This window comes from Trichogramma pretiosum, unplaced genomic scaffold, assembly GCF_000599845.2.
Source record: "Trichogramma pretiosum strain Unisexual culture from Peru unplaced genomic scaffold, Tpre_2.0 scaffold39, whole genome shotgun sequence".
NCBI classification, from domain to species: domain Eukaryota; kingdom Metazoa; phylum Arthropoda; class Insecta; order Hymenoptera; family Trichogrammatidae; genus Trichogramma; species Trichogramma pretiosum.
This window is the reverse complement of record NW_019640828.1, coordinates 1,422,872-1,445,719: the sequence shown is the minus strand read 5'-3', so window position 1 is coordinate 1,445,719 and position 22,848 is coordinate 1,422,872. Positions and strand designations below refer to the sequence as shown.

General features: G+C 37.9%; 2 protein-coding genes across 5 annotated transcripts; one reads left to right on the top strand and one right to left on the bottom strand.

Moving 5' to 3' along the window:
- Positions 1 to 363: 363 nt before the first annotated feature.
- On the bottom strand, positions 364 to 10,612 carry LOC106659644. 3 transcript variants are annotated; one of them, XM_014382305.2, is made up of 5 exons: positions 9,226 to 10,612; positions 7,951 to 8,177; positions 5,920 to 6,289; positions 4,975 to 5,170; positions 364 to 4,893 (listed from the first exon to the last, which is right to left on the bottom strand). In XM_014382305.2, exons 1-5 carry the CDS (start codon positions 9,593 to 9,595, stop codon positions 4,701 to 4,703), a joined length of 1,356 nt encoding a protein of 451 aa, XP_014237791.1. In that variant the 5' UTR covers positions 9,596 to 10,612; the 3' UTR covers positions 364 to 4,700. The 3 variants fall into 3 exon arrangements, with proteins under 3 accessions (XP_014237791.1, XP_014237792.1, XP_014237793.1); XM_014382306.2 differs by having other exon boundaries at positions 7,960 to 8,177; XM_014382307.2 differs by having other exon boundaries at positions 9,838 to 10,612.
- Positions 10,613 to 14,365: 3,753 nt separating this feature from the next.
- On the top strand, positions 14,366 to 17,048 carry LOC106659547 (eukaryotic translation initiation factor 2 subunit 2). 2 transcript variants are annotated; one of them, XM_014382139.2, is made up of 6 exons: positions 14,366 to 14,631; positions 15,328 to 15,588; positions 15,663 to 15,810; positions 16,281 to 16,468; positions 16,543 to 16,827; positions 16,912 to 17,045. In XM_014382139.2, exons 1-6 carry the CDS (start codon positions 14,614 to 14,616, stop codon positions 16,954 to 16,956), a joined length of 945 nt encoding a protein of 314 aa, XP_014237625.1. In that variant the 5' UTR covers positions 14,366 to 14,613; the 3' UTR covers positions 16,957 to 17,045. The 2 variants fall into 2 exon arrangements, with proteins under 2 accessions (XP_014237625.1, XP_014237626.1); XM_014382140.2 differs by lacking the exon at positions 14,366 to 14,631 and adding an exon at positions 15,144 to 15,231 and having other exon boundaries at positions 16,912 to 17,048.
- Positions 17,049 to 22,848: the final 5,800 nt, after the last annotated feature.

The following is a 22,848-nucleotide window of genomic DNA, read 5'->3' as shown; positions in this document are numbered from 1 at the left end:
GCCCGAAAATTCATTATTTTCTTCAATTATATTTGAATTTACTGACATTCTCGAACGTTGATTTTATTTTAACTAACGTAGAAGAAATTATAGCAAATTTTGACCTGAAAAAAAGAACTATAGAACGTGATACGAATTGGTTGAATAGATACATTTTGTATTCAATTGTAAGTGTGAGGACATGTCAGCAAGAAATTCGATATCAATTTTTACTCGTAGTAAATAGTTGTTTTTTTTATAAAATTTTAATTCAACCATTTCATTTCAGTAAATCGTTATATTTCCAATCTATTATTAAAATAATGTTATTATTATTACAATAAGGATGAGGAAATATTATAAATTAATAAAAACGCAGTATGATTAATTTTTCATTTTTTAATGTTGATATTATATTATCTATATAATTCGATTTTACGAAAAAAAAAACTCTGTGATGAAGCACCATTTCTGCTGCACAGGCCATGACATTTTACGTTTTTTTTTTTTGGCATTAAAATCTGTGTCTTTTTCGACGCTCTAGATAACTTTTGGATCGATCGTTTGAATTTTTCTCTCACGGGAAAAATCATTGAAAATTTTTCGTATCTAACAAGCTTAATATCGCAACAGATATTAATCCAAAACGAGCGTTTCTCCCCCGAATATCGTAATTTGCAATAGCCTTACAGTTTCGTTATTCGTTTTAAAAAAATATATTTCTCCCGTCCGTACACACCCCCTACCTCATTGTAAAAAGCGACCTCGTTTTTTCCTTTTTTTTTAGCGAAGAAAAAAGGCTGTGTGATCATTATTTTATTTCTCTTCGAAGTGCGCGTTACAAATATAAAGTCGCTACGTTAATTACAGCTTGATAACACGAATTTTCTATACACCCCGTTTCACAGAAATATTCGAAGTAAAGTGCCAACTATAGATATTAACCATAAAATTGTCGATCCAAAAATCTCTAGTTTACTTATACTTTCTTGCTTCTTCGTACTTTTCTATAGATCATTATAGTTTGCATGAGAAAATCGAGATGATTAGACTGTGGCGTTAATATACAAGTTTTTCTTCTCCTATGGTCTCGTTTTTAAAATTTAAAATCGTAAAATGTATTTCCTATATTAAGATTAGAGATATGTCGATAATAGTTTTTTTTCCTTTCTTACTTCGTACAATGGTTATTTTCTATCAATTATTTCTAAAAAAATTATATCCGCTTTTCTCGCTTTCTACGTTTACTTAGTATTCGCACTTGGTAATAAATAATTTTTACGTTATTGTAATTCTATAAAATATCGTTTAATCTAAAGGCCCATTTTTTACTTCGTTTATCATCTACGTTTAATTGTTTTTACTTTTTTTTCGTAAAAGATCTACTTAATTATGTAATTATGAGGTGCTTAATTTGCTTTCGCTATTCAACGTTGAAGAAGCTCGAAAGTTCATTTCACAAAGCTGTAATATTCATAGTATGGCACGCACAGCTATTGATACATTTTTTCGAGGTTTATTTATATTTTCATAGAGCAGTACAACAAAAATATTTAAATCATTACAAAGCACCTGTGATTTCACTTCAAGCATGTTGTTTTATTTTAATCTCAAATCAAGTATAGTTTTGTTAAAAATGTACCTCTTACTTTCGGATGCGCGCAAATTTTATACGCTACTTTTACAATTAAATCTTCTAAGCTTAATATTCTCATTCAACAATTCTCTCTTCGTCGAAATAATTGCCCACTTTACAACAAGTGAAACAGGTCGCTTTCTCCCCTTACCAAGTATCATGACAAAATGCTGATAAATTTACGTAACAATGGCGATTCGATAGCATAAATATATTATTTATTCAGGTATATTATATATTTTTTTTCCTATATTATAAAGTGTGCTTTTTCTTTATCATTTTATTTAAGTGCACGTGAGAAAATTTCGTTCGTAATAGTATGATTTATTTTATAGATGCTCTTGACTTTACGATCTGATCATTTCTGGGAAAATCAAATTTGTACATCGTTCGCTGCGTAACTGCGAGAGGTGCTGAGTTCGCATTAAAAGTATAATTAGCGTTTTGATTTTATTTTATTGTTTTGAATATTGCTGTCTTTTTTAGCAGTGAATTAGCAAGCTTAGCGCAAAAATATCATTTTATGGTATTTTGTAAAAAATTTGATTTGTTTGAGACAACGAAATGATTAATATTTCAGTACTTTTTTTTCATCTGGATGGATGCACGAAACTTGTAACAAGTGTAGTATGCACTCTTATAAGTGTAATTTGTACTTGATTTTGTTCTTGCTCGAAATAAATGTACCACAAAAAAAATGAATGATCAGATAATTTTTTTTTCGCAGAGCATCGACGTAATTTTTTTTTAACATTTGTTGTTTAATCATATATTCCTACAAGTATAACAGGTACATATTGTGAAAATTCACGCGTTGCGCGGCAAGTGAACGGGCTCATTACAGCCGTTAAGAGGCGAAGAAAATTCGGTCAACGATTTGCACGTAACTTTTTTTTTTTTACATTATATTATTATTATAGTTTTAAAAAGTGTGTGACTGTAGTTATTTTTCAGTTGACTGAAAAATTGGCACTAACGAAGCTTCCGCGCGCGACTCTACTCGAAGGATTCAATAATTCAATAGTATTTTACTTTGTGCATTATCTATACGATAAAAATTGAGAGGATTTTTCTCGTCGATATAAAGTTTTCCAACTCGGTCAATGTATGCGCGAGATTGCAAAATTGAATGTTGCGCGATGATAAAAAAAAAGAAAGAAAGAGAAGATAGAGCGAAAATCGGATAATATTTCACTTTTGTGTGCCAGTACTGGGGTGTTTTTTTGCGCGCCCGCGTCGCGTCGCGTGCCAAGAGGGTCACAGATATATCGGTGAACGTATAAAATTTTAAATTCGCGCGCAAAACGCAACAACGACAAAAAAAAAATCAACCGACGACGATTTATATCGAAGAAAACGCGTCTCTGTCACGCTCACTTTTTTTCTGGCTCGGTATTGAACTTACGATATACATATAGCACATACGCATCACATCATTTGGTCTGCTTTCAAAAAGTTACAAGTACCACATAAGTTTTTATCGTTTGCCGGAATCATATACATACACGTATATCGACAGCTCTCCTGGCGTACAATATATGATATATAATGTAATCTTGTGCATCAATGAAATTCCGTGGAAGAAAATATTTTCACCTTGAAAATTTAGGGGTTTTTCTTTTGTCTTCAAAAGTGCGTCGTAACAATGGAGAGATAGGGAGGCAGTATTTTTTACATACTTTGGCAACTAAATTTTTCTCAGACTGTGATCGGAAGAAAGAATGCGTATCGACTACTATTCAAAAATAAAAATATTTTCTTCTCACGTTTTTTACCCTTTCTATTAATAATATATTCAGTTTTTAGGTACGATGTATACATAATATATATGGCACTTTTGAAATGCATGTTAATACTCATTTTTTTCCTCAATAACTTCTATTATAATATCAATGTATGTGGAACGGATGATTAAATCTTTAAAAAATTCAACACGTGCGTTCGAGCGGAAAAATGTTTACGGGATTTTAGTTGGAACGAGAAAATAAAATAACAAACGATTGACTAGCTAAAATTACATACGCTCATTTGAAAATTGGAAAAAGAAAATTTACTCTCGGATATCTTTTTTTTTTGCTAGCCTATAATAATATCGTAAATAACATCGTTAAATCTAAACAGTGTATAATATAGAGTCATCGATGGATAAAAATTGCTCGTTCGCGATTCGAATTGGGGAGGAGCTTTTTTAAAAAACGATCACTCATATACGAATTTATAAATATAATATTAATATTTATGTATAGTTCGACAATCGGGATAACAGTCTATATGTAAAGTGCGCTGATATTGATTCATACTCGTATTATTTATTTACACTCCCGCACACGCGTTTACCTACACATGCCGATCGGTTATCGATTTTTCGTACGTATTATCATATCGTGGATCATCGATTGTGGTAATCCGGCATCAACGTGTCGCTACAGCATATAGTATATCATTCGAACAAAGAATATGTTATCTGGAAGCAGTTGTTGTAATTATACAAAGTAACTTTTAAGTATAGTAAGTATATATAATTGTAATTAAATTATCATCATCATCGTCATCATCGTGTAGTAGAAAAGACGTCGTTTTATAATTAAAGATCGCGTTTGTATACAGGAGGTCCTCTCGCTGCGGTGGATTGGAGAATTGCTTTTGTATATTGTGTCGTCGTATGTAGGGAGAGCTTGTAAGGAAGACAACGCAGCGAGTCGAGAGTATTATTATTATTTTTTTTTTTTTTCATCGTATAAAAGACGTGTTTTTTTTTTTGGTTGTTTTTTGTTTTTATAATTTGTTTGGAGGAAGATTATTTAACTTTACTTAAAAGTATCAGTCACACGTACTCACTCACGCTTGCACACACACACACGCGCGTTCAAAGAATTCACAAGGATATAACGAAAATCTCGTACTGTTCGGAATAGAGCTGAACTCGGAAATTTAACGTGCGCCGATTTTGATCACCGGTCGCGAGTCGCATCATCGGCGGCTGCTGCTGTTGTTGTTGGCCAATCATCGCTGGGACTACTGGCCTGCCGCCGTCGTTATTATTAGTCTGCGCCGCGACCACGATCGGACCGACGCACGCTTATAGCTACGTGGACGCGGCGAGGCTTATCGAGGTCGACTCGGTGACGGCGGCGCGCGGCTTCGCGTCCAGCGAGTCGTACAGCGGATACTCGCAGCACAGGATGAACTTGAGGAACCAGGGCACCTCGGAGTAGATCGCCGGCGGTATGGGGATCAGCGGCGAGGTCGATTGCTTGTAGTAGCGATACTCGGCGTTGCTATATATACATACAGGTGCACAGAAAAATTCAATTAATTATATGAGTCAATGTCAAAGAATAATTCCCCGTGCTACTTACTCTCGGTAACGCTCGTCGGAGGCCTTCTCGAGGAGGGGCATGCCCGACAGAAAGAGGATGATGATGGTGGTGAATATGGGCGAGAGTATGACCAGCCACTCGAAGCCCTCGATCACGTTGAGCGAGATCACGAAGATGCCCCACCAGACGACTATCTCGCCGAAGTAATTGGGGTGGCGCGACATCCTCCAGAGGCCTTACGATCAAAAACAATATCGATTGACTTACACGAATATTTACTTTAAAATTCATGTGTAAGTGGAGGGAGTTTTTTCCCTTCGATTGAATGAATTCAGATCCATATAAAAAGATTTAAATTATTCTAGTTTGAATTAAAATTCAAAGACTTGAGTTTCATGTAGAGTATTTTGTATTTTATTTTTTTTTCAATTCTCTACCCTTTTAAAACATGAATCAGATTATGAACATTTAAAACCTTCCTTGAGATTTTACGAATAACTAATTCAGATTGAGAAAAACCGGGCTCTGGCTTATACAATTATTTTCACTTTACCACTTGCAGATTTACAGTTAGAAATATACTCGCCATCTAGCGGTTGAAGCCGACTTTAATCACAATTGAAATTTCATACACGCGTATTGTACAATCAATGCAAAAACTAAATCGGTATTTAAACATTAATATTCAATAAAATTTTGTTTTAATTTTAGTACAAAATTCAGTGCTTTTCGTTTATTTTTGCATTAAAAATAATGTACCTGTCAATTCATGTTCAAAGAATAAATCGCGTAAAACATATTTTAAATAAAACGCTTATGCATAAATATTTACGCTCAAACTTTTTACAGAATATTTGGCGCTCGAAAACTTGATCACGACTTATCTAAAATCTAACGGTTCCGTAAACTAGTTATTCTATCCCCCCCCCCAGACTCAACATCGAATCCGCATGAAAATTTAGATTCGTTGCTATATATACTCACCGTCGTTGCACCACTTGCCGTCGTTGACCGGATCCTGCCTGAAGGCGAACTTCTGCAGATCCGCGTAAGTCTCGGCGATCAGGCCGACGAAGAACATGCCCGTGCCCGCGCTGTCCAGGGTCGTCATGGTCTTCGGACTCGGCGGTATCTTGTGCCGCGGCGAATTGATGATGATCACGGGCAGACTCACCACGTAGACCCAGATGGCCTGGAAGGTCCAGAACACGGCGAAGCGTATGACGTTGCTGCGGCGATCGTCGAATCGCTTGTCGCGGCCGATCTTGACGATGCGATAGACGAGGTAGCAGCTCAGTCGAGCGCCCCACAGGCACACGTAGACCGTCACCATCAGTTGGCGACTGTCGTAGGTCTGTTTGGGGATTGATTCGATCGATTACACGGCTGTTGCTCGCTTTTTTTTTGTAATCGTTTGTGCTTGCACGGAGTAATTGTGAAGTTGAAGAGAATGATAATAATTTTTCTCCGTGCGCGCACAAACTGTAGCATTGTATATTGTATTTGTAATATATTTTTTTAGAGATACATTTGATACTGAGTGGCACTTCCATCTACAAACATTCGCCTCTATTAATTTATAAATACGTTATACACACGGGAAAGATTTGGGATTGGGACGATTCTTCATATTTTTTTTCTTTTTTCCTTTAATTGCATCAAAAGCAAGCAGAAATATTAGCTGCGCAAAATTTATATTAGCTTTTTTTTCAAAGAGATCCGCGTGTATATGCCGGTGCCAATCATTATTCCAAAAAAAAAAAAAAACATCAAACTGCATGCACAATTATGGACATTCTATTTAATCAACGATGATTTAATTTAGAATATCTTTTTTTTTTTTTAATTTAGAGTATCTTTTTTAAGTAATTTTTTTTTACACACAACAAACTATAAATCTAACACTGAAATAGTAGAACATTATTTATAGAAAATCGAGCAGATGCAAAATAAAACAAGCATGCAAATTACACTGTTATTATATAAAAAAAAAGTGTATACATCTATGGTATAAGCAAGACAAGTGTGTTTGTATATATCCAATCCCAAAACTTTGCTTCTACTTGGTTTTTTTTTACTCGTTACAGCTCTGTACAAAAACTCTATTATCTATTTCGCAAGTGGTACTTTTCAATTGTCAATCAACTTTCATTAATAAAACACTATACGTACTAACAATCCTACATCTGTCAATTAAATATACTCTAAACAACTCTCGCTATACCGTTATAATAAGTCCATTTACAGATTTGACGCGCGTTATTTTTAATACCGTATACATTCCGTAAAGTCCGAAAAATCGACAACGGCGGCGCAACAACATGATAAAAGTCTCTCAAATTCGGCCCGACGGCGTCCGCTGCTGTATATATGCAGCATATATATTATAATAACAGACGTCAGCACCGCACGTTTCTTATCTCAGCGCGGCTATATACTCCGACATGTGTAAGACCGAGAGAGAGAAAAAAAAACATCATCGTATGCAATTAAAGAGAGATTATACACGCGGCTCGGCTTGGCTCGTGTGTGTCGTATGACCCGCCGTCGCCGCCGCTGCCCGTTGGTGGTGTGACTCTCTTTCATATTGTTTTGGCTTAGCGGTTGATATATATCAAGATTTTTTTTTTAACAGTTGAAGAGAAAGAGAGAGAGACAGAGAGACAGAGAGAAAGTAAAAATATGTAACAGACATCGAGTGATCGGTAAATGTACTAAAATACGACTATAATATGTATAGTTATAGAAAAAAAAAAGGAAACCAACTATCGTCTACGATTTTCTACGAGAATATATATCTACAGATATAGAATAGGATTCCAAGTCCCAGAATATAGAAAAGACAGTCAATAATATTAAAGAGATACATTACGCAATTTTTCGCGCGTAAATATCACATCGTCACAGAGCTAATCTCGACACGCACAACGACACGTCTAACAAGACTTTTGTCGAACGTTTGTATATATTTTTTTTCTCCCCTTGTAGATGGATTTTTTTTTCGTGCCGACTCACCTTACCGACCTGTCCGAGAAAGAAGGTGAGCAGCGCCAGGATGATGAAGTTGACGCCGCCCGCGAAGTCCGTCAGCTTGTCCATCTGAAAGGTCGCGGCCACCGTGAAAAAGATCATCTGCATGCCGACCGTGACGATGGCCGACACGGCCAGATGGTCGACGTCCAAGATGTCCACGGCCATTTCCCAGACCTCGAAGTACTCGCCAGTTATCACCACGAACGCAGCTGCACAAATATTTAAAAAGAAAAAAAGAAATGTATTCGTGTGTGTGTTAACGGTGCGGAGCTTTTATCGACCGATGAGAAAGCTCGAATTTCGTACGTAGTCGAAAAATTAGTGTTCGGTTGAACTGCAAAGCGGAAGGAGGAGGAGGAGGGGGTTACTCGGGTTGTGTGCGGTTGGCATATTAGATAAGCTGCATGCACAATAGGTCGAGCTCTATTTTAAGGGTATATAGCGTATATATATAGCTGCGAATGCGGCACACGTGAGGGTGTTTCGCCGCTGCACACATGCACACACATGCATTGATTTCGGCGAGCTTTTTAAAAAAGCTCATCCTCTCGTTTAGTATATTCGTATGTGATGTTTTCGGATATGAATGAAAAAAATCGAAAGCATATAACGTTATCGGCGTAGCTCTTATTCACGAATCGAGAGACAGAATTGCGCGATAAAAAAAACGTGCGCTATATAATGTATGTAAATATATATATTCGTATATTATACTCGTTCGATATCTCTCTCTCTGCTGCGCTGTCTGTCAGGGTCATCGAAAAGACGAAAAATAATTCTAAAAAATTTTGGGAAAACAAAAACTTTTAACCTGTCGCGCGGTTTTTTAAATTAAAAAATAAATAAATAAACAGGGAGAGAATCGTTGGTTCCAGTCGATGCGCTAAAAAAGACCGCAGTACCAGCACACACACACACACACACACGCGCACGCACACACGTACAATCGACTTTTCGACACAGTTTCTCTTGCTCTTTCGCTCAAACGTGTGTATGTCAGTCGCTCGATCGTATATAATGCAGCACTACTAGCACACACACACACACACACACACATACATACACACACACGTGTGGGTACACCCGCGCGCGCGACCCGATGCGGTGCGGCGGATCGTCCCATTCGTGCGCCACCCAAGAGTGTCCATGAATGAGATGACGATAAAACAAGCAAAAAAAAAAAAAAATACAAGGAGTTAGTCCAGCCCCAGTCTTTATTTTTTTATTTTTTTCTATTTACTAGATATAACTACTCACTCCTGACGAAAACAACGAAACAACAGAAAAGGGAAAAGCAAGCGATCGAGAGCTCGACGAAGCGTCGCAGATACTCGCGGCGCGTGAAGCTCCGTTGGTGCGGCGACTGGTTCTTCTTGTCCTGGGACGAGGCGTCGCTGCCGCTGTCCTCCTCCGTGGTCGTGGACTCGACGACGATCTCCGACAGCTCGATCGCCTCCAATTTTTCCTCGTCGTTTTTATCGCGAACGACGTTGTTGTGTACTCGAGGACTAACGATGTTGTCGTTGTTGCTCCTGGCGATGGTGCCCACGTTGCCATTGGTCAGGCGAGCGGAGCAGTCCTCCACGTCGACCTCGACGACGTGCACCAACTCCTGTCGTCTCCTCATTGCTGTTGCTTACGCGTGCGCTTATACGCACTCGCGCGCACATGCACACTGTTTTTTTGTTTTTTGGCTCTAGTTCCTTCTTCTTTTGTTTTTTAAATAAAAATTTCGCGAAAAGAAAAAACCAAAAGGAAAATCGTCTACTACTCTAAAAAACACAACAGCTACTGAACTACAAACTACGACGATGTACAAAGATGCGTGATGTGAAAAAACAGGATGCAAAGATCGTGTACGCGTTGTACCTCGTCGTTGTCACGCGTAGTGGCTGATGACGATGAGTCCATCTCGACGTACGTGTCTCGTCGTCACGTCGTCTTAGGCCCAACTGAACTCTTGCGACTCTCCGAACTTGTGCCGAGAGCAAACTCCCGACGGAGATTTCTTCTTCGTTCGTTACGCAATTTTTGCCACCGAACGATTATAAATTTGTATTATATACACTTACGCTCGCATACACACACACGGGCACACACGCACGAGTAAACAGACAGCGAGAAACGCTCGTGCGAGCGAATTTTTTTTTTTTTTACTTATCAATCAATGACGCTTCGAGTATTAGCCGAGCTCTCGGGAGCTCTCTCTGAGCTCAGTCGCGCGGTGCAGCGTATTATAGCGCGCAAAACTCCGCGAACTGCTGCTGCAGACGACGACTGATTATCTGCTGTGTGCGCGAGCACACTGTGGGCGATTACACCTACTCTTTCTTATCTTATAATATAATAGCGTAGCATACGTACACACACGCGTTATTTGTTGCCGCTGTCTCTGTTTTTCACCCTCTCTCGCGAGGAGCAGCCCCTGACTATATCCTCCTTACTCTCTCTCTGTCTCCAGTCACGCGGCCATGTTCCGAGTAGCGCACATTGCGGCTCGTGTCTCACTCTATAATATACAGGTATACACAGCAGAAAAGCTACTACCCCTTCTTACGGAGAGGAAGAAGCGGAGCACAGCGCACACGAGCAGCAGCAGCCTGGCAACGCACGAACCCACCAGCCGCACTGCTACCTACTACTACCCCCGCCAGCAGCAGCGTAACACTGCAGCACTTTGTGAACAGGCGCGAGCAGTGCTCCTGTTTTTTCTTTTTTGTTTTTGCTTTTATTATTTATAGCTCCTGCCTGTATAGGTATGCGTCTAGGAGCTCGGTCGCGAGATTCTGGGCTGTGTCGGTGCGCGGGGTGGTGGTGGTGGTGGTGGTGGTGACTGGTGATACTGGAAGGGTGGCACGATGTATGAAAAAATTGGCGCGAAAAATTAGCGCGCGCGCGCGCGCAAACACGTGCATAGGTCGAGTCTCGAGCTTACGCGCTTATTATAATTCGAACTTTGTACGATATCGAGAAGGGGCAGAGGGAGAGAGCTTTTGTACAGTATCAATCGGCCGATTCGAGATGAGCTGATGCACGACCTTGACGGAAAAATCTGGACACGACGCATGCACAAACGCAACTCTTCTGTTCCTCTCTCTCTCTCCCTCTCTTTTTCTCTTCTGCGATAATGCAAAAAAATCGTTCGTTAATTCTCGACGCGAGGCGCGTATACACATTCGAGTCAATGTATGTGCAGTCGCGATAAGGCGCAATAAACGAGCGAAAAAATTTTTTTTCTTATGTACTTTTGTCATAACAAATGTGTCTGACCGCTGTGCGCAGCTTGAATGATTCGAGAGCAGCAGCAGCATCCCCAGATCGAGCTATAAAACTTATCGACTGTATAAATAATATATCTAAATGCGGGGCTCGTGTGTATATGCAATCATTGTTATTTTTTACGAGTGCGTAATCGGTTATAATTTCTTCTTCTTTTTCTTTTTTTTTTGATTTCCTCTACGTCGGGTCTCGGTATTTTTCTTTAGTCCAGATAATAGCACCTATATATCGAGCGACGCGTGGTGGTAGTAGTAGCAGAAAGGACTCGTAATTCCCGCGCCCGCGAAGGCAGCTCCACCACCAATACGTACATAGACACATATGCACACAGGTGCATCTTATATAGGCTGCTTCCTTCCGGCAGGCGTTGCTATATAGATATAGTATATGCGCGCGCGCGCGCGAATCGATATCGAGGGCGCGCTCGGACGAGACTCAATTATTATTATTATGTATAGTTGCAATGAGATTGCGTCAAAATTAGAATCTCGTGGTGCATGTGTGTGCGCGTCGTCGTCTGTTTCTGATAATATAACGTGTACTCGTATACATGAGTTATTATATTCACGATGCCCCTGCAATCGTGCCAATAAAAATTGACGAGACGAGACGAGACGACTCGACGTATATGCAGCACGAGTTCGTTACCACCGAGGAGAGCCGCCGCCGCCGCCGCCGCCGTCGAGAAATTGGAATTTTTGCGCTTGCGACGATACTTTCAGATTGGGAAAATTTTGTCGATTAAAAATTTTTGTTGTTCTATATAAATACCGTAATAATGTATACTTGAAAAATTTCCGCGACTCGCAATTCTGTCCGCGCGCGACATCCGGTGCATCGCGGAAAAAACATTGCACCGGAATTGACATTGACACATAATATCGAAGGATGACGCGCCGCTGGCTGCGATCGATCGACGGGCGGATGATCGATATAAATTATTTTAAAAATGATTGGGAAATATCGTTCGTAGCCTATACGTATGTGTGTGTGAGTGCAAGCGTCAACACAAACTACACTATTATACGTATGTATTAAATGCATGTGTATGCAATTTGCCTGTGCATATGTACGTACACGCCATTATCGTAATCTAAATGGATGTTTTGTCTCGACGTCTTTTTCTCTCTTTCTCTCTCCAGCTCTCCTCCTCCTCCTGCTTATACAAAAGCGAGCCCCGCGCGATTGTTGTGACTAATAAAGACATGTTTAATATGTCTTTCGAGGCGATGCGCCGTTGTGGAACATGAAAAAAAATACATTAATCGCGAGAGCACTGCATCGGTTGCAAATAAGCGCGAGAGAAAAAATGGGAGGCATTTTTGTGTGGTTTTCGATTACAACGCGACGCGCGACTACGACGATTCTACGATTTTTGCTTGTCAACGTGTAGTAGCTGCGTAATTATTGTTATTGATAACCGATAGCCTATGCGTAAATTGCGTGTCACCCGAGTGACGTTATCATCGGACAGCGAAGGAATGATCCAGAAATTTTTGAATATTTTTACCTAAACCTTGACAGTGGAAACTTACTAGTTCGCAACGTATGAGCTATTAATTGAATAAATAGTTATTTAAGGAGGTTCGATAGCACTTTCAAGGGGCAGGCGGGGCGAGGGGGTCGCCTATGCTTATACACGGGCACGAAGTAGTGATACCAACTCATGAAAACAAAATATTATTAGCAAAACAGCATGCAGCGGCCGCACGGCACTTATAGGCGAAACTGCTTAACTTCTATCTCGCTGAAAAACCCCCTAAACGCACTTAAAAAAAATATGTGACTTATGATTTCGATTGGAAATTTCCTCAGCTTTCCGATGATGAAGTCAGATTTTCAAAAATTTTCCATTTTCCACGGAAAATTGTAAAAATAAACTTTTAACATTAAATATCTCAAAAAGCGCATTTTTAAGATTTTTTAAAGTAGTCTCAATCGAAAGCTGAGGAAATTTCCCATCGAAATACATATTTTTCATAGAGTACATTTTATTTTTAATAGCTGAAATACAGCGATGAACGTGTAAAAACGCGACATTTCGGCTCGCGTGGCTCAGAATCTCACGTTTTTAGACTTGTTTATTGAGCATTCGGTGTTGTAAAACGAGTCGTTTTTTTTTTCAAAATGATCAATACCTTCTTGGCTTTCTAAAAAATAGTTTTTTTTTTATTTCTTAAGACTAATTCGTTTGCATAATGCTTTTTTTGTGACATTGTTGTAACTTTCCCCATAAGACCCATGTATAAGACGTCGTTTTTGATTTTTTTTTTCTCGAAAACTAGATTGTAGATCAATCTAAGATTTTAACAGTGCATTCAGTTCTTATCAAAGATTGAAATAAAAAAGTTTCAGGCGTTTCTAAAGACATGAAGTTTACTATCGAACCTCCTTAAGTAAAATTATGATCCTATGAAAATAATTTAATTTTTTCAAACATTATATTTTCAGAAAAATTATGTAGCTGCAATTAAAAATGATCGAATTTTGTTTCTATATGATCTATAAAATTCTATAGGCCATTTATATTTTGAGGCCTTCAATGAAATTTAATAATTTCCCGGTAAATGTATCAATTCAATTTTGAAGGACAAAAAAATAGGTTCCTCGTGCATTTCAAGACACGCATATTTATTAATAATTTTCTTTCTTTCAGTCTTTGTAAATGAAAAAAAATAAGCAAATTTGAAGTGCATGTCATTGACGTTATAAAAATTATAAAAATTAGTTACACATAATTTATTTATTATGTTAAAATCATTCCCCACATGAAGAGCAGTTTCATCGTGCATTGCAAGTAATTTATTTTTGCGATACTCCCCGACGAAAACAAAACATATTTTACAAAATTTTAAACAATATCAACCATCGATATCGAACGTAACTCGAGTTTTTTTCAATTTTTTCTCAACACCTTTTCAAAAGAGTTCCCGCTTTTACCAACGCGGAATAATGATCCGACAATCGTATACCGTGGCTCACCCTGTCGGCGCGAGACTCGAAGCTCCCGCTCGGGCGCATATGTCTCTACTCTCTTCTCTCTACGAAACTCGATGTTCGCGCCGCCGCCCATCTATGTCTCGCGATGCCTCTGAGGCGGGCCGAATTTGTCTGATGCAATCCGCGCAAGCAAGCGTAGAGCGAGAAAGAGAGAGAGAGAGAGCGAGAGATCGCGGCCCCGAATTCTGCCACTCTACGGCTACCAAGTGTTCAGGAAAGAGACGCGAAGCGTCAAAAATATAAGATCGAGTGAGAATTGAAAAGAGAAGGCAGAATCAGTAGGCTGCCTCTCTGGCTAGTCTTGTGTGAAACTTCCCGTGTACGAGTCTCCGAGTTGTTGACAATTTCATTAAAAAAAAAAGCACAATGACGGAAGAGGACGCGGTGAGTTTTTTGTTGCATAGAAAATAAATAAAACTCCTGATTTTTCACGCATATTCCGATGCCGCTGTTAACCCCTTTTCGCCAATATAATAATCGTCGTTACTCCGAAATGTGTGGCTCCAGCAGCGGTACGCGTGTTGCACACGTGTCTCGCGGAATCGCCTAGCCGATTCAACATTGAGCTACTTTTGCCGTATAAAACGGCCTGTTCATCGCATGAATGCCATTGTTTATTGCCTTTTTAGCCTCGAGCCATGCACTCGGCTACCACTCGCTGCAGTGTTGATGTCTCTGAGTCAGGGTCGATATGGTTATGATGAAAGAGACACAACCTCCAAATCTGGTATAACACGTTGCTGCTACTGCTGCTGCGGCTGCGGCTGCTGCTGCAGCAGCAATGTAGAATGTGCAAGAGAGACAGAGAGAATGACGACGACGATGATGGTGGTGATTTCGAGCTGGTGCAAAAATTCTGCACCGGTTTACTGCTACTTATGCTGTTTTCCCCTTGATTGCTTTTCAGAGTCATACTTTTAGCTTTTTGCTTGCTCTTATAAGAAAGTTTTCCATATACTTGATACTGGTTTTCTAAAGTTGATTGTACGATACCTAATAAGGCTTTCTGAATGATTTGATTTAAAACCGCAAAATCGAAAAATAAACCAAACTAATTTGCCAAAATGATTCTCCTCTCAGATGTTTGATCCCAAACTCACAAAAAAGAAGAAGAAGAAGAAGACCGGCTTCGACTTGGATGCAGCCATCGCTGACAGTGGAAATGTTGGCATGGATGCCAGCGAAAACTCCAAGGCAGAAAAAGAGAACATGGAGGTGGATCCAGCTCCAATCGAGGACGACGAAGCGTTAGACCTGGAAAGCTTTGGAAAAAAGAAGAAGAAAAAGAAAAAGTTCAATTTGGAGGAGCTGGAAGCTGCTTTGCCAGAAACAAAAAAAGAGGTATAATTCATCATTCATTCACTTGCATGGTGATGACTTGTTGTGTCATTTCTGACGGATATATGTTTGTTTAGGAAAATAACGACAATCAGGTTGAGGAAAACGAAGTTGATGAAATAGACTTGAATCTTGACTTTACGAAAGAGAAAAAGAAGAAGAAGAAGAAGAAGGATTTAGAAGAATTAATTGAAGATAGGAAGGAGAATGAAAACAATGAGAATGGTAACTATACACAGTTTATGTATTCATATTTATTGTAAGCATAGATGTATACGATGTGCCTTGTCTGTTAACATGCTGCACTGAGTTCGAGCAAAGTGCAGATGATGGTAAGACATAATGATAAAAAGAAGCCCTTAGTATTGCACTTGATCAATTTTAGTACAACAATATTAATTTTTGATCTATAGTATATCATTTAACAAATTATTTACGTATTTTATCAAAAATGAATTACTAAAATAGTCACATTAGTAACTACAAATTATGCTCAATTTTATAACAATTCTGTTGATACATCACCTTCGATTAATTTATGCATTTCAATTTTTATCACTGATTGATTTCCATGGCTTGTGTTGTTATCGATAAAATTATTATTTAGTTTACACATCCTATAAGGCATGTAGAAATTTGGAAGTAGATTCTTTAATTTTTAATGAATTTATTTTAAAAAACACTTATTTTTATAGAGGAACCAAGTCAGTGGGTAGGATCGGACAGAGATTACACATATGACGAATTACTTGCCCGAGTGTTCAACATTATGAAGGAAAAGAACCCTGACATGGTCGCTGGCAAGAAACAGAAGTTTGTCATGAGACCACCTCAGGTTGTGCGTATTGGAACAAAGAAAACTTCCTTCTCAAACTTCACAGAGGTAAGAAAACACTATAAAAATGTATTCTTACATTTTATTGATTCTCGATTAATGTGATGATTTCTTTCTCGCAGATCTGTAAAACGTTGCACAGGCAACCGAAACATTTACTGGACTTTTTATTAGCTGAGTTGGGTACCAGTGGTTCAGTGGACGGTAACAGTCAGCTGATCATCAAAGGTCGTTTCCAACAAAAACAGATAGAAAACGTTTTAAGAAGATACATCAAAGAGTATGTAACATGCCATACGTGTCGTTCGCCTGATACAATCTTGCAAAAGGACACTAGGCTATTCTTCCTTCAATGTGAAACATGTGGCTCGAGGTGTTCCGTAGCCAGTATAAAGAGCGGTTTCCAGGTCAGAATTTTTTTCATATACTTTATCAAAAAGATTTTAAAAAAATATGTGTTTGACACCAAAATTTTATCTTGTAATTTTCAGGCTGTTACCGGCAAACGTGCTGCGATTCGAGCCAAAAACGCTTAAGATTTTTTGCACATTTTACCTCATATAATAATTAGTGTAATTAATTAATTTGATAAAAAAAAAAAAAGAAAAGATTTTAATAAAATGAAATTATTGTTGCAACAAATACTCGAAAACGGCGAGACAAATTTTTTGAACTACGGTTCATGTTCTACCTTCGAGCTCAAGTTTCTACTAGAAAAGCAGCTCCCTCCAAGAAGAATGAAGAGAAGGCGACTAAGGGTCAGTGTCGTCGATCGAACCTAATATATCTTTTTTGATCGAGGTCGTAACGAATCAAAGGGGGGCTGTGTATAAATTCATGATCAATTCCCGCCCATTAAATGTCTTATCATCATTTTTATCGACGTTCGCATCGAGATTCGTCGAGACTCTAATGATTCCTGCTGCTACTGCATGCTGCATGCTGTCTTGTCGCAGCGTCGTCCATTTCGCATCGCTATGGAAACGAGAAAGTTTCGGAGATAGCCACGCGCAAGAGGGACGCGGCGACGAACGGAATCCTGCTGTGTCACTATACGCCCCGGCGCACGCACATGTATTTAATACGCACACGCATCGTGCAAACCGCGCGCCTATATAGCGTGCAAAGTGCAAACGGGGGAGATTCTAGTGCCTGCGGAGCATACGGAGACTCCGTGTATCGACGGGACGAATTTCGTAAAATACAGAGTCGGTGCGCGCGCACGCGCCCTCCGTGTATGCTTTAGGATTCTCTGATTCCTTCTTCGACTATATATACTTATACAGCTTTCAGAGCAATGGTTCTCACCTTGTTATGGAATGAAAACGCACGTCAGAGATCGATACATTACAAATTATAAATAGTAATTACTGTAGCTGTGGTTAATTACTATTATTGGGTCGCGTATTGCGTGTAAGGAGGAATTATTAATTTAATTTATATTTTAATTTTATATTTCTGTAATTCGTTTTTGTTTGAAAAATTTGAGAAGGATTGTACGCATGAGACTAAGAAAAATGAATTTAATTTGTCAATAAAAACAAAATGAGAATTAAAAAGAAGGACTTGGTTGTGCCACGGACTTGTGTCTTAGGACACTCTACAGAAATAGTCAAGAGATCTATTTGTGAAAAGTCCTTCGATCCGAGCGCGTTATATGAATCGGTGCTCATAGCTCTTCTGACGGATCGGCATTGCATTGCGATAGTTGTCCGGCTCGAAATTATCATTGTAATTCTAGAATTTCATGGTCCGATGCCGTTTTCTTCCACGATGTCACACAAAAATTCGATATTTATCTACAGATTAGTTGCAAGATTATGTAATTGGTTCGTTGAACTGTTTGCATACAATACGTATATAATAGGGTATCCTCATTAAAAACGGGTATAGGTACTGCAGTTGCGTTCTGCAGATATATAATTTTTACAATTTCGACAGAGGCGGGTTATTGAACGCGCTCATCATACTGTGGCGTAGGGGTCTCAAATTTTGATATGAAATCAATTGAATTTTGGAAGTCCAAATAAATCCTCGAAGGAATCAAATTAAAATTTTAAACTGTTTCATGAATGTATAAACAGACAAATTGGTAATTTAATTGTAAACAAGAAACAAGATGATCATAAACGATCATTTCTAGATACACTGATGATGTTTATGGTAAAAACAAATTAGTTTGAATTTCGTCTTGACGAAACAAGCTATAATACTGAAAGATAAATTTTATTCGCGAAATAGAAAATTCGTCGTTTAATTCTAACATTAAAATGGATAAAAGTGATGAGAAATCTGAGAAAGATACCTCTCAAGATAATTTAAGTGAACAAGACATTGTTTCAGACAACAAAAATTACGTTTTTGATACTTGTCAGGAGGCATTTACACTAGAATCAAATATGATAACCCGCCAAGACACAATTGACAAAAAACAAAAAAATTATGCATGCGTTAAGTGTGACAAAAAATTTGAGTTCCGAAGTCATCTAAGTAGACACCAAATATCCGAACACACAGGCCGCAAAGAGTTTACATGTGACAATTGCGAAAAAAAATTTGCTAAACAATCGAGTTTGTTAACGCACGAAAAATTAGTACATAAAAATCGCGATGATTTAACATGCAACAAGTGTGAGAGAAAATTTGAAAATACATCAACTTTACTCAAGCACAGAAAAATATTCCACGAAGTTTTCAAAGATTACTTATGTGAAATTTGCGCCAAGAGATTTCGAAATAAACAGAGTTTGATTTTGCACATAAAGGCAGTACACGATAAGTGCGAAAAGAAATTTGGACAAGAGCAATTGCTCCCCCACCAAAAGACGGTAAATGAAGGTCACAAAGATTTTGGATGTGACAAGTGCGAAAAGAAGTTTAGACAAAAAGTAAGTTTGCTCTTACACCAAAAGATAGTACACGAAGGTCGCAAAGATTACATGTGTGACAAATGTGAGAAAAAATTCGGATATAAATCAGATTTGTTGAAGCATCAAAGGACAGTTCATGAAGGTCGAAAAGATTATGCATGCGACAACTGCGAGAAGAAATTTGGGCGAAATTCGTATCTACGCAAACACCAGACAGTGGTACATAAAGGGTACAAAAATTATGTATGCGACAAGTGTGAGAAGAAATTTGGGCAAAAAAATCATTGGCTTTTTCACCAAAAGACAGTGCACGAAGGTCGCAAGGATTACGCATGCAACAAGTGCGAGAAGAAATTTGGACAAAAATCGGACTTTTTGAGGCACCGTATAACAGTACACGAAGGTCGCAAAGATTATTCATGCGACAAATGTGAGATGAAATTTGGACTTAATCATAATTTGCTGAAACACATAAGGACAGTACACGAAGGTCGCAAAGATCACATATGCGACAAGTGCGAGAAGAAATTTGGACAAAAACCTCGATTGCTCGTACATCAAAAAACAGTACACGAAGGTCTCAAAGATTACCCATGCGAAAAATGCGATAGAAAATTTGGACATAAGCAGCAACTGCTTAATCACCAAAGAACAGTTCACGAGGGTCGTAAAGATTTTTCATGCGACACGTGTGACAAGAGTTTTGGACTAAAAACAGATTTGGTTCGGCACCAAAATACAGTTCATGAAGGTCGAAGAGATTACGCTTGCGACAAGTGCGAGAAGAAATTTGGGGAACGAAGCAATTTGAGAAAACATCAAAGGACAGTCCATGATGGTCGCAAAGATTACTCATTCGACAAATGCGATAGAAAATTTGTACATGAGCAGCCACTGCTTCATCACCAAAGAACAGTCCACTAAGGTCGCAAAGATTATGCATGCGATAATTGTGAGCAGAAATTTGGGCGAAAATACTCATTAATTAGACACCAAAGGACAGTTCATGAAGGTCGTTAAGATGTATGCAACATGTGCGAGAAGAAATTTGGACAAAAAGTGCAGTTGATTAAACACCAAAAAACCATACATGATGATTGTAAATATGTCTAAATATTTATACACATGTTTTTTTTTAATTTCAATAAAAATTATGCCTGAATGACTGTCCTATATTAACCTCGTGTTGTCAACTATCATTACACCGTTTGTTCCACTGTTGTGGTCGATGTTTTATTTCTTACGTAGACAACTGCTAATTGTTACTTTTATTTTTTGGCTCGTGCAGTGATTAGCCCAGAATTTTTTCCAAAATGTGCACAAGACGAGTGTTTAGTTGACTATTGAATTTTTCATAAACAGCAAGTAATGATACCTGATCAAACGTGCACGAACAAAAGATTATATTAACAAAAGATGTTCACTGAAACTAAAAGCTCGGTTATATTACCCGTATGATAAGACTACTTCGTACACAAAAGTTCAAGGGTATTCAACTCGATTTCGGCCGTTTTCTCATGTACAATTTTCATTTCCAGGAAGGATGAAAGTTATGTAGTATACACTTCGTTGTTGCATAGAAAAACTTGAAAGTTTCAAATTCGCATTATTGGTTTGGAGAAAAACCCAAACAAAGATATAAGGAAGAAGTAAAGCGGTCCCGTATTACACACGAGTTTATCGGTAAATTAGCAATTGAAGTCGGCAAAGTAAAAACAAACATTCAGCTCTATACTATGCGAAGCATAATAAATCTGCTGCTACCGATCCCCGCGAGAGCTGCAGCTCGAAATTCGAGTCCGCGTGGCAACGAGCAAACAATAAAGATTAAGCGAAAAGAGAAAGAGAGACAGAATACGCATCATTACACGCATATGCACAGATGGTATAAGTAATAATCTCACATTTATAAGCGTAAGAGAAAGCAGTGCAGTTAGCAGATACTCCTGGTTGTTGATGTTGTTGTTGTTGTTCGATATTCGCTGCTCTCTCGCGTGCTCTGTATTATTAATTATATCGTTTACGCGACACCGAAGTGCGTGTGAATGCGATTGATTTCTTTGCTCGCCCCCTCGGTTCAAAAAAGCAACTGTGAACCGATTTTTTTCACATTATCTCCCGTGTAACGGGAAGTTGAATCGTTTCGTAATCAATTGCAATTATTTTACGATCATTATTGAAATGGGATTTTTGGAAAAAAAGACAATATTTTTAATTCTTTAGTTTTTTCATATGATTGGAGTAATTACCGGAGTAGTTTCGAAAGTATTTATTCCAGCGATTGTGAAAGAAGAGCCAAAACATAATAATCTTGCAAAGGGTCAGAGTTACGTCCTAAAATTTTAAAAATAATAGTTGTAATTGTAATTTTTTTTGTTACAATTACGCAATGTTATTGAATAGCTTTAGTTTAAAACTAGAATTTTGAAGTAGTTGCAGATTTATTTTAAAGAATGCGTCCTTAAAAAGAAATACATCTTATTTTTTTGTACTTTTCGAAAAATTCTGTGTTTTTCTTTAAATTTCTTCGCAGAATTTAAGTAAATTTTTTGGAAGATTCGCGTGGTAAATGTAAAAGAAGGGCAGTGGAGCTTTATTAAAAGTAAAGAAACGGCAGGATTTGTTCAGTTTTCAAAATTTAAAACTAGATAATAAGATTATTCTTACTTTGCTTTTGGAAAATTTGTATGATAATCGTTGAAAATTCAATTCAATTCAAGTTCTTTGCACTTAATTTTTGTGATTTTATTAGAAATTATTAACTATAAATTATTTATTTTTTGATAAATTACATTAAATGTTTTCTTAAAAATGGCACATGATGTTAATTAGTTGACTTCTGAATTAGAATGAAGTATTACACATGGTTAAAAATTACAATTATGCACTGAATCCATGTGAGTTTTCAGATATTGCTTCGATGTAAATTTTTTTCCGCATAGATCACAGTGATATTTTCGCCCATTATGCACTGAATCAATATGACCTTTTAGATTGCCCTTTTGCGAAAATGTCTTCCCACAAGTGTCACATGGGTAAGAAATACTATTATGTACTGAATCACTGTGGCGTTTCAGATTAGTCTTTTGTGAAAATGTCTTTCCGCATACATAACAGTTGAAACGATTCAGATTATTATGCACTGAATCTATATGACCTTTTAGATGGCCTTTTTGCGAAAATGTCTTCCCACAAGTGTCACATGGGTAAGAAATACAATTATGCACTGAATCCGTGTGAGTTTTCACATATTGCTTCGATTTAAATTTTTTTCCGCATATATCACAGTGATATTTTTGCCCATTATGCACTGAATCAATATGAACTTTTAGATTGCCCTTTTGCGAAAATGTCTTCTCACAAGTGTCACATGGGTAAGAAATACGATTATGCACTGAATTCATATGCAAGTTTAGAGTACTCTTATATGCAAATGTCTTTCGACACACATTACAGTCATGATGATTTCGACCTTTATGGAATGAATTTGTATGAGCTTCAAGATGATTCTTGAATGAAAATGCTTTTTTACAAATATCACACGGATAAACAATACGA

Coding starts and splice junctions, on each gene's coding strand:
- LOC106659644 (XM_014382305.2), bottom strand. CDS start 9,595: ATGAGGAGACGACAGGAGTTGGTGCACGTCGTCGAGGTCGACGTGGAG. Junction 8,178..9,225: donor TTTCGTTGTTTTCGTCAGGA/GTGAGTAGTTAT, acceptor ATATTTGTGCAG/CTGCGTTCGTGGTGATAACT. Junction 4,894..4,974: donor TCCGACGAGCGTTACCGAGA/GTAAGTAGCACG, acceptor ATGTATATATAG/CAACGCCGAGTATCGCTACT.
- LOC106659547 (XM_014382139.2), top strand. Junction 15,589..15,662: donor TGCCAGAAACAAAAAAAGAG/GTATAATTCATC, acceptor ATGTTTGTTTAG/GAAAATAACGACAATCAGGT. Junction 15,811..16,280: donor GAATGAAAACAATGAGAATG/GTAACTATACAC, acceptor TTATTTTTATAG/AGGAACCAAGTCAGTGGGTA.